Source organism: Agrilus planipennis, unplaced genomic scaffold (assembly GCF_000699045.2).
Source record: "Agrilus planipennis isolate EAB-ADULT unplaced genomic scaffold, Apla_2.0 scaffold68, whole genome shotgun sequence".
Taxonomy (NCBI): Eukaryota; Metazoa; Arthropoda; class Insecta; order Coleoptera; family Buprestidae; genus Agrilus; species Agrilus planipennis.
Window position 1 is genome coordinate 1,066,735 of NW_020439033.1, and position 12,153 is coordinate 1,078,887.

At 33.3% G+C, this 12,153-nt stretch overlaps 1 protein-coding gene across 8 annotated transcripts in view; it reads right to left on the bottom strand.

Moving 5' to 3' along the window:
* Positions 1 to 4,963: 4,963 nt before the first annotated feature.
* LOC108732836 overlaps positions 4,964 to 12,153 on the bottom strand; it is an 18,035-nt gene continuing 10,845 nt past the window's right edge. For 3 of the 8 annotated variants that reach the window (XR_003231524.1, XR_001937150.1, XR_001937151.1), the window contains exons 2-3: positions 5,753 to 5,839; positions 5,328 to 5,577 (exon numbers count right to left, since the gene is read on the bottom strand). Coding sequence is in view for 1 of the 8 variants with exons in the window: in XM_025976626.1 (XP_025832411.1) it covers positions 5,498 to 5,577; positions 5,753 to 5,839; positions 11,376 to 11,574 (366 nt within the window). In the remaining 7 variants the exon portion in view is untranslated. Of the gene's footprint in view, positions 5,578 to 5,752; positions 5,840 to 9,213; positions 9,659 to 11,375; positions 12,142 to 12,153 lie in introns of those variants that run through there. The other 5 variants (XM_025976626.1, XR_001937147.1, XR_003231523.1 and 2 more) reach the window with 5 other exon arrangements.

Genomic DNA, 12,153 nt, shown 5'->3' on the forward strand with positions numbered 1-12,153 from the left:
TCCAGAAAGTTCTAGAAATATGTGGAAAGTTCCAAATGTCCTTAATTAATTATCAATGATTTCTAGAATTTTCTAGATTTTGTCCAAATATTCTAGAATATTCTAGAACGATCTACTATTATTAAGAAATTTTATAAAGGTACAGGGTGGTATCTAAGATAGAAATCTATATTATCTACGTTAAAAAGTGGATCCTTGAATATTTTATATACCATTAAACATGCGATGTATTTTAACCAGAGCAACGCCGGGTTTCGCTGCTAGTTTTCTATAATAAAATTTAAGTAAAAATGTAAATAGTTGAATTGATTGGATCGACACTGGATGAAGATTCAAATTCATGTTAAATATAATAAAAATAATCACCAATATTTCTAATTGTTACTCTTTTTATCGTTTCTATAATGTCACAACTATTTCGGTAAAATATGACTTTTTCGGCCTGATTTAATTAAAGTGATCAGTAAAGACAGTTTAAAAGTAAATCAGCCTGAAGAAGATATAATGTACCAAAACAACTGTAATATTATAGAAACAATAGAGTGAAGATTATCAACGTTTTATTATATTTAACATAACAATATAAGCGAAAAGTGTTTTTACAATATTTTAATATAAACGTATTTCTAACTTGAAATTGTTGTGTTAAACAACGGCAATACCCAGACAAAGAAATCTGTTATCGTAATCCGTTCAGCGGTCACAAAAAATCTCCTTCATTTCTAATAATATGAAGCTCAAGATTCTGGAGGTCAAATAAAGGTAAAGATACTAAAATAATATTATAAACTCGAACGAAAATCTTTATGGAAAATTTTAAATGTGCACAATTGTTAGAAACGACTATTCAACAAAAATTCCAACTTTTACAATCGTCCCTTTGCGACGATTAGTGCAGATTTTAATTCGGAGTTTAAATTAATGACCCATGGCTTTGTTTTTGCGAAATCAAAATAAAAAAATGTTGTTTCATAATTGTGCATTCACGTGTATGCTTAGACTTTTTTTTAAACTTAGAAAGTGTGGTTGTATGTACCAATGTCTGCTGATTCCAGTGGTTTGAATAAATTCCAATTTGGACATCCATTCCTATCCATGGCCCTGCAAACTGTCATATGTTTTTGGTAAATCGACCAAATTCTAGCTTTTTTAGGCATTTTGCCCTCGTTACAAATTTAATTTTGTACCTTCGGATAAGTAGTTAAATGTATCAACATCTACTCTTTCAGAAGGTTTGATCCGATATGAATATTGGTTTTCCTTGTATACTCTACGGACCTATAAAATGTCATCTGTTTCTTCGAAATAAATTGGTTATACAACTCAAATTTGGTATACAAAAAAAAATTATTTTGAATTCTTGGAAATAAGGTTTGAATAATGGACCAATGTATGCTATTTCCAGCTGTTTGAGCATATTTTAATTTGGGCCTTCAGTTTACGAACCACAGTAAAGTATCATCTGATATTGACAGGAGAATTAGTATAAAATTGGTTTTTAGTAATTATTTTTAGTATTCTGTTTTGTAATTTTTGTAGTACCTACTTCTACGTTATTATTGTAAGCACCTCTCCAAGCAATTATTCCATATTGCATAACACTATGGAAAAAAGGCATAACAAAATCATTTTTAAGATTTCAGTAAACAGGAATTTAGATAATTAGAAAAAATATTCAACATGTCTCAACCACCTTAAATGATAGTCAAAAAATAAGCCCATGTATTAAGGGTTACAGAAATACCATGTGTTTTTGCTAGATCAAACAAAATTCATATTTTCGCTGTCTCTTTTGGCACACTTAGAAAATTTTTTTTTAAAAGGTCAAAATGTCACTACATGCGCCACTCTTTGGTCTTGACGATAGTTTAACCAGATTTTCATTAGGTCTCTACACTTAAGAGTTACCTGACTTTAAAGTACCATGTGTTTTCGATAAATCGAACAAAATTGATATATTGTCTGTCTCTTTTGACACACTTAGAAATTTTATTTTTAAAAGGTCAAAATGTCACTATATGCGTCACTCTCTGGTCTTGTCGATAGTTTAACCAGATTTTGATTGGGTCTCTACACTTAAGAGTTACCGGACTTTAAAATACCATGTGTTTTCGATAAATCGAACAAAATTGATATCTTGTCTGTCTCTTTTGGCACACTTAGAAATTTTATTTTTAAAAGGTCAAAATGTCACTACATGCGCCACTCTCTGGTCTTGTCGATAGTTTAACCAGATTTTCATTAGGTCTCTACACTTAAGAGTTACCGGACTTTAAAATACCATGCATTGGGCTTCGAACCCTCTACGTTTCGAACGCATCGGACGTCGAGGTGATGAGCTACGAATTTCCAACCGCGGTCATGTTCCTGAGCGCAAAATTTTGAAATTTGTGATTTTGTAGCCTGTAGCTCGAAAGCGGTAGGACTTATCGGAATAATTCTTTCACAGACGGGTGCCCCGACTTAGTGCGAACATTATAGGACATGTGCGGTCGAAATCCGTGCCGATCGGAAATTCAAAATTTTCAAAAATTTTATATTTTATTTTCTTTCGAAATTAAGTTTGTCCTGTTCGCGACGATGCGGGTCAACCATTGGTGAAAGAATTTTTGCTCTATCTTTAATAGTTCGCCAGATATGTTCTCCTTAACATTTAATTCTCGATTTTAAAAATAACACTGGGCCAAAACTTCTGACAGCCGTAACTCTGTAAGGGAATATCGTAGGGCGGCGCTTTGGACCTCGACATGATGCACAGTGTCTCTAGAAAATTTTGATAGCACTCCCATGGGAATCGGACTATTTAATCGGAAAATATGAGCCATACTGTCGACTAAGAAAAACGCTAAAACGAAAAGTAGGGAAAATTACGTGAATTCGGTTGGCGCTAGAGCAGGCCGGGAATGTCATAGGTCAATGGGATTTTTATCAAAAACTTCCCCCATGCATTGGGCTTCGAACCATCTACGACTCGAACGTATCGGACGTCGAGGTGAGGAGCTACGAATTTTCAACTGCGGCCATGTTCCTGAGCGTAAAATTTTCAAATTTAACCTCTTGTGCCCTGTAGCTCGAAAACGGTAGGACTTATCGGAAAAATTCTTTCACAGCCGGATGCCCCGTCTCAGCGCGAACAACATGAGCCGTATAAGGTCGCATTCGGTGTTGATGAAAAATTCAAAATTTTTTATTTTTTTTTTCTGCAAAATTAAGTTTTTCCCGTACACTTAGGTACGGGCCAACCGTTGGTGAAAGAATTTTTGCCCTATCTTTAACAGTTCGCCAGATATGTTCTCCTAAACATTTTTTGCTCGATTTTAAAAATAACACTGGTCCAAAATTTTCGACAGCTGTTACTCTGTAGGGGAATACCGTAGGGCGACGGTTTTGATCTCGACGTGATGCACAGTGTCTCTAGAAAATTTTGATAATAGTCCCATACAAATCGGACCATTTAATCGGAAAATATGAGCCATACAGTGGACTCAGAAAAACGCTAAAACAAAAAGTAGGGAAAATTACGTGAATTCGGTTGGCGCTAGAGCAGGCCGGGAATGTCATAGGTCAATGGGATTTTTATCAAAAACTTCCCCCATGCATTGGGCTTCGAACCATCTACGACTCGAACGTATCGGACGTCGAGGTGAGGAGCTACGAATTTTCAACTGCGGCCATGTTCCTGAGCGTAAAATTTTCAAATTTAACCTCTTGTGCCCTGTAGCTCGAAAACGGTAGGACTTATCGGAAAAATTCTTTCACAGCCGGATGCCCCGTCTCAGCGCGAACAACATGAGCCGTATAAGGTCGCATTCGGTGTTGATGAAAAATTCAAAATTTTTTAATTTTTTTTTCTTCAAAATTAAATTTTTCCCGTACACTTAGGCACGGGCCAACCGTTGGTGAAAGAATTTTTGCTCTATCTTTAATAGTTCGCCAGATATGTTCTCCTAAACATTTAATTCTCGATTTTAAAAATAACACTGGGCCAAAACTTCTGACAGCCGTAACTCTGTAAGGGAATATCGTAGGGCGGCGCTTTGGACCTCGACATGATGCACAGTGTCTCTAGAAAATTTTGATAGCACTCCCATGGGAATCGGACTATTTAATCGGAAAATATGAGCCATACTGTCGACTAAGAAAAACGCTAAAACGAAAAGTAGGGAAAATTACGTGAATTCGGTTGGCGCTAGAGCAGGCCGGGAATGTCATAGGTCACTGGGGTTTTTATCAAAAACTTCCCCCATGCATTGGGCTTCGAACCATCTATGACTCGAACGCATCGGACGTCGAGGTGAGGAGCTATGAATTTTCAACTGCGGCCATGTTCCTGAGCGAAAAATTTTCAAATTTTACCTTTTGTACCCTGTAGCTCGATAACAGTACGACTTATCGGAAAAATTCTTTCACAGACGGATGCCCCGTCTCAGCGCGAACAATATGAGCCGTATGAGGTCGCATTCGGTGTTGATGAAAAATTCAAAATTTTTTAATTTTTTTTTCTTCAAAATTAAATTTTTCCCATACACTTAGGTACGGGCCAACCGTTGGTGAAAGCATTTTTGCTCTCTCTTTAATAGTTCGCCAGATATGTTCTCCTAAACATTTAATTCTCGATTTTAAAAATAACACTGGGCCAAAACTTCTAACAGCCGTAACTCTGTAAGGGAATATCGTAATGGGGCACTTTGGTCCTCGGCGTGATGCACAGTGTCTCTAGAAAATTGTGATTGCACTCCCATGGAAATCGGACAATTTAATCGGAAAATATGAGCCATACTGTCGACTAAGAAAAACGCTAAAACGATCAAATTCGGTTTTGATTAAAAATTCAAAATTTTTAGAAATTTTGGATTTAATTTTTCTCCAAAGTTCTCTCGGTTCTCTGGGTTCAAGACGATAAGGGTGAGAACTGGTGGTAGAAGAATTTTTGCGATATCTCCAATAGTTNTGCATTAAATCTAATGCCTCATCATTTTTTTTATATATGTATTATGTATTTTCATTTTTTATGTGTAGAGAAAAGAAAGAATAGTTTTTAGAGTAAGTTACTTTTCATCCTTCTAATAAGGAAGTCGATTGTAATCTCTAGTTTTTAATAAACGTTTTTTTAAAACAAAGTTTCAAATTCCCGAAACTTAATTAGCATGAAAGTACATCCTCCGTAATTTTTAATTACAAATATCTACTTAATGATGTCATAGAACACCCTTAATACAATTTAGTACCTTCGGCACCTTTAATAATATAAAAACTAATACTATCTCAAGAAATAAAAATAATGTTTTTATCACATTGCGGCAAGAAAGTCCTTTCATAATTTCTAACTACAAATAACTACTTACTGATGACATCGAACACCTTGAATACATTTTGGTACTTTCGTCTCCTTTAATAATATTACTATCTCAAAGTATAAAAACACTCACTCGTTTGTGGCAGGGTAAGTTTAGTTCCTTCTCTCGTATTACGGAATATCCAAGGAACCTCGGATTTCCTAGGAGATCTCCTCTTGACAATCCTTGAAGTGGTTCATCGATGATGTGCCCCCTGTTCGATAACTGAACTGGAAAGTAACTGAAAGAATGGGAAGTCTTAAAGTCAATCTACACAAATCTAAGTTTATTTTAACAGGAAAAACAAGAAATAAAAAAGCTAAATAAATAAACTAATGTTTAATACAATAAAATAAAAAAAAGGAAAAGAATTTGTAGTCTTACATTTGAAAAATAAATAAGAAATATAATCTTACTACTATTTAAAGTGTCATTCCAATCATTCTGGAATTGTTTCATTAGTGGTGTGCTCCTTGTTCGATGACCAGATTTGCGATATTCACCTGAAACAACATTAAGTTTTTCTAGAAATTACTATGTCAAAAAATAAAAGAAGAGCAGTTATAATGGGGGGCCAATTTATAACATGTAACATCTTCACATTGATGTCCCGCAACAACATGGATGCATTTTGGTATCTTTAGCACATTTAATAAATGAGAAACTATTAAAAAAAAAAAAAAAAACAAAACACTTGTTCTTAAATCAGGAGTTGAATGTGCATTTTGGTAATTTCTAACTAGAAATATAGCTTCACTGATGACCCACAACAACTTTATTACATTTTGGTACTTTCAGCTTCTTTAATAAATAATCTAGAAATTAGTATCTCACGAAATAAAAACAGCGTCTTCCAAAGGAGAGTTGAAAGAAAACTCACTAATTTCAAATTACACGCATTTATTCAGTGATGCCCCGCAACAAATATAATATACTTTGGCTTTTTGAGCACCTTTAATAAAAGAAAAATTAGTACCTCAAGAAATATTAACAGCGTTTCCAAATCGGGACTTGAAAGTACACCACCGTAATTTATAATTATGTACATTGGTTCAGTGATGCCCGTTCCACATATTTTTGTACTTTCAGTCCCTTTAATAAACGAGAAACTACGATCAGCAGAGAAGAACTCAAAGACTAGTGGCGCAATCGACGACCGTAATACGGAGAGCTATTGAAGTAATACTCGTAGTTACCAACAAGTTAAAATTTCAATTTTTACTTAAAATTTATAGTGTAAAAAAACTGTAAGGACTATAATTCTAATAAACTAGCAAAAATCATCATGAAATAGAAAAAAATCACGAAAAAGCGCATCCGGATATACAACCTGTTTAACAAAGAATTCGATGGTTCCAGAAGGCGAATTTAATGCAGAAAAGCGTAAGCAGTAACATACCAACAGCAGAAGTGGATCACAATTTAATATAAAGCAAATTTCATAGTTAAGACCCAACAATTACGTAAAAGTTTTCAGCATGAAAAAGCGAAACTGGAGCTTCAACCTATTTTACAATGAATTCGATGCTTCCAAAATGTGAATGTTATGTAGAAATGCGTCAAAAGTAATGCACTATAATTTAATATAAAGCAAATTTCATTGTTAAGACCCGAAAATTATGTAAAAATGTTAAACATGAAAAAGCGCAACTGGATTTTCAGCCTATTTAACAATGAAATTTATAGTTCCAAAATGGGAGTGTAACAAAGAAATGCGTTTAAAAGCAGTTTTACACTATAATTTAATATAAAGCAAATTTCATTGTTGAGAACCGAAAATTACGTGAATTTGTAAAACATTAAAAAGCGCAATTGGATTTTCAACCTGTTTAACAATGAATTCGATGGTTCCAAAATGTGAATGTAATGTAGAAATGCGTGAGAAGTAATGCACTAAAAGCAGTTTTGCACTATAATTTAATATAAAGCAAATATCAACGTCAAGAACCGAAAATTTCGTGAAAATGGTAAACATGAAAAAGCGCAGCGCAACTAAATTTTCGACTTGTTAAACAATGATTGCAATGGTTCAGAAAGTTAAAAGCTTTGTGGGAATTGGTAAGGAATACCGTGTCGGCAACAGGTTTGTAAAAATAATCCAAAATTTATTGTTAAAACCCGAAATTTTTGAGAACATGTTAAACATAAGGAAGCATAGCAGAATTTTCGGATAATTGAACAGTGATTTTTACGGTTCCAAAGGGCAAATGTGTGAGAAGTTACGTACGTGTAATAGTTTTACGCAGCAATTTTAAATAAACCAAATTTGGTTATTAAACCCCAAAAGCTTCAAAAAAATGTTGAACATAAAAAAGCGCAACGGAATTTTCGACTTGTTAAACAATCATATTTATGGATCCAAATGATGAAAAATATGTAAAAATGTGTGAGAAGCAACGTACAGATAATAGTTTTAGAATAAATCAAAGTTCATTGTTAACAACCGAAGATTACGTAAAAATGTGGATAAGTTTTCAGTTAGTTTATTAATACAGCAAAAACAGAGTTGTTGTACCGTTCAGATAGAGAGAGTGATCATTCGGATTGAAAAAGATGGACAGTACGCTCGAATAGTAAAACTATACAATCTTCTCAAATTTCATTTCTTAAGCGCGAAAATTACACAAAAATGATATACTTTAAAAAATCGCAACTGAATTTTTGACCTTTTAAATAATTATTTCGATGAATCCAAAAGTGAAAGTTATATATAAGTATGTGGCAAATGACTTATTGACAACTGTTTTTGACTGCGGTTTATATTAAATCAAATTTTACTATTAAAAAGAAAAAATTACGTAAAAATGTTAAACACAGAGGAACTCAGTGGAAGTTTCTGAAACAATTATTCTGAGATCTTCTTTATATCGTTTAAAAATTACTTATCCGTTCAGTATAAATAGGTAAATTATTACGTAAATACTAAACCAAACTGAAATTTAGTAGAAACTGTACCCAAATTACTATTGCTCGAATAAATTAGGTAAATTAGATAATAGCACAAACTTTCTTAACTTACGTCAAAAATTATAACTGCTTTCACAGTTATAAATTAAAAAAGACTATAAGTAAGAAGATGTTTTATTCCTAATACCGATACACAGTTCTGTTGATATACGTAAATTATCGTATTTAATTTAAGAAAAAATGAAAACCAAGCCAATTATTTTTGGTAAAAATGTTGAGATATTATTTATTAATTATCAATTGTTTGTAATTTTGTTATTGATGTGTAGAATATCTTCTTATAAACTTTATCATTAAAAGGTGCAAAAAACCCGCATTTAACATTCCTCCAGCTACCAGTTAAACGCCGATACCCGCCTCTCAGCTTCACCACTAACTCTTCATGATGAAGGATACCTGAGAAATCGGGTTCGACGATTAACCGATAACTGAAACAGTGGAAAATACGGGGGTAATATAACGCCGGACTTACAGTCGCCCCCGTTTGGCCTATTCCACCTAATAATGCTTTGCTATAAGGTACCCTCCACCAGCGTCTAGGCAGTCAACCAACGATTTGCGACCGTATTACCGCTAGGCTAACGAACAAAGGCAGCCTTATATATCGTTTAATTGCGGAAAATAGCAGTGAGCAGTTACACTTGTATTAATTTTTTAACCCCAAAATGTAAAAATATGAACAATCTTTTGTACAGAATGCGCTATAATTATAATTATGAAATCATTTGTAGAAGGAATTTTTGATAAAACAATTGGAATTTCTTATTTCCTATAAGCTTAATTAATATGCTTAAAATTGTAGCTAAATGGTTTAAAAATAACTTATAAGAAGTACCTTGCAAATAGAAAAACTACAAATTCTACCCTAATCACCGAAATTTTGAGAACAAACTAAATGACAAAAACTCACCGGAAAGCAGTTTTAATTCCTTATTGGGAACATGTAAAAAATGTTCCACATTACACAAAATATTACATTGGTTTAATCGATGAGTAACACCGTCTATCTTGATAACAGTAGATGATGTTTTTATTAACAACTTTTTTTATAACGAGTAAAATGTTTACGATTCGTTATCAAACGCACATATTGATATCACCACATACTTCGCTTTCGATTTCACCACATTTTCGCTGCCTGAATTGCCTAAAATTGCAATTTTTCCAAAATAATTTCACAGAAGTATATTAACACTCGAAGATAGTAAACAGCAATGGAATTTTCCAGTTTGTAACGTATGTGAAAATACGACCAGCAGAGGCAGAACTAAAAGACTGCTGGCGCAATCGACGACCGTAGTGCGGAGAGCTTTCGAACTAAAACTCACAGTTACCAACAAATTTAAAATTCAATCTCTACAAAAAAACTATAGTGTAAAAGTACTGTAAGGACTAAAATTCTAATAAACTAGCAAAAAATAACATGCAAATGAATTCGACTTGCTAACGCGAATATTCAAAAAAATACACTAAACTGAACTGAAAAAAGGAATGGGTATTTAATAAGTATTATACCATTTTTATACGTTTGATATCGTAGCAGGTACAACAATTTTAACTTTTAGTAATAAACAAAAATGTTACATAAACAGCAAGGACACTTATCCTTACATATCTCTTGGAGCCAACATGAAAAGGATATCCACTTCCATCTTGAATTTCCAAGAAATAGTAGAAAATAATGAATGGATAATTAGTGTCGTACCGTTGTTTAGTTTTAATTTTACCTGATAAATAAAAATATACCACAATTTTGGTAGTCGAATTTCATCAAAACTAAAAATATGTTCCAGTTTTGAATTGGTTTATTAATTCAGCAATGACAAGAGTTGTTTTACTGTTCACATAGAGGAAGTGAGCATTCGGAGAGAAAAACATGGATAGAACGCTCGAATTATAAAGCCCCAATATTCTCAAATTACATTGCTTAAGAGCAAAAATTGCACAAAAATGATAAAAAAATAAAAAAGCGCAATCGAAACTGCGACATATTAAACAAATAATCTGACAGATCCAAAAAGAAAAGTTATGTAAAAATGTACGAGAAATAACGTTATAGCAACAACTTTGGACTGCAATTTAAAAAAAGGGAAATTACAATTGTTAAACCACGAAAATTACGAAAAAATGTTTAACATGGAATGAGTAACCGATTTTTCGACCAGTTTACCAATGATTTAACCTATTCCAAAAGATGAATCTAACGTAGAAATAACACACCAGCAGCAGCTTTGGACTACAATTTAATATAAAGCCAATTCTATAGTTAAGACCCGAAAATTACGTAAAAATGGTAAACATAAAAAAGCACAACTGCATTTTCGACTATTCTAACAATGAATTTGATGATTCCCATTGGGGAATATAATGTATAAATGAGTGAGAAGTAACGTACTAAATGCAGTTTTGGACAACAATTTAATGTAAAGCAAATTTCATTGTTAAAGCCCAAAAATTACATAAAAATGTTAAACATAAAAAAGCGCAACTGAATTTTGGACTATTCTAACAATGAATTTGATGGTGCCATAAGTTAAAAGTAATGCATAAATGCGCATAATGTTTTCTGATTGGTAACAAGATGTCGTCGTCGTGGGGAAAATGACTGCTGCGGCGGCAGCGGCGGCCATAGCTGAGGCGTGAAATATGAATATGTGTGATAAGTGATAATGATTGTACTATTTGTTTTTTTTTTCTTGGTGTTTCTCTTTTTAGATTAAATATTTTGGCAACTTATTTTACGCGCAGTAACGGCTCCATAACTAACGTTATCTAATTTTTTTAAAATTGTTTATATACAGCATTTGAGATCTTATCTGCGTGTTTCTCTTTTTAGATTAAATATTTTGGCAACTTATTTTACGCGCAGTAACGGCTCCATAACTAACGTTATCTAATTTTTTCAAAATTGTTTATATACAGCATTTGAGATCTTATCTGCTTTGTGTTTGCGGTTATAGTAAATTAAATTAAACTTTAGCTTTCATTTAGATTATAATATTTTTTATTTACATATAGGTATAATACAAAGTAGTGTGGTGTCTTATAAAATCAAAAATTATAGGAACTGACTATTGTTGTTGTAGTATCCCATGTCGTTAGGAAACATTTGCGATTCGCCGCCGACCACGATATCCTCCTCCTCGTCATCCACAAAAATTTTATCGTCGTGGTTGTTGTCAGAGTCCTCTATAGATCGCATCGGATTTAGTAGTTCATTTTCTTGTTGTTGTTGGTTTGCTTGTTTGTCCTTAAACTCTATATATTTCATTAATTCAAGGTTATATATCTTCCCCTTTTGTCCATGATTTATAATACATAAGTAGACGTAGATAATTCCAACAACTGTCTGTCGTCTAAACCGTTGTAGCGTTCAGGTAGAAACAGTCGCTTATCACCATCTAATTCAGCAAGCACCCGTTCACCGTATTTACTTGTAAATCGAGTCATTTTAGTTATTAAATAACCCTTTCCCTGTTCCATACTATTCAAATTTAAGAAATTGTACGCACCGAAAGAATTGAATGCTTGTATTAGAGACACCTGATTCTTCCCTCTATTGTTTGTATGGCTGGTTGAGGCTTTCGCCTTAGACGATACCGCCAGTTTCCTAGTCTTAGTCGTTGTGGAGGTCATGGTAGGTTTCTTTTCCATTTTGATTTTGATATTCAAACGGCAACCTCTATCAATACAAATAATATTAAATGCTTACTAGATGTAAAGTTGAGTCGGATGTGATTTAAGCTTGAAATTTGAGTCTTTTATACTGATATAACCTGATAGACTTTTGGAACGAGAAACACACGTGCGCCTAAGGTGTCATTCATGAAGAAAACAAATGGTGATTATA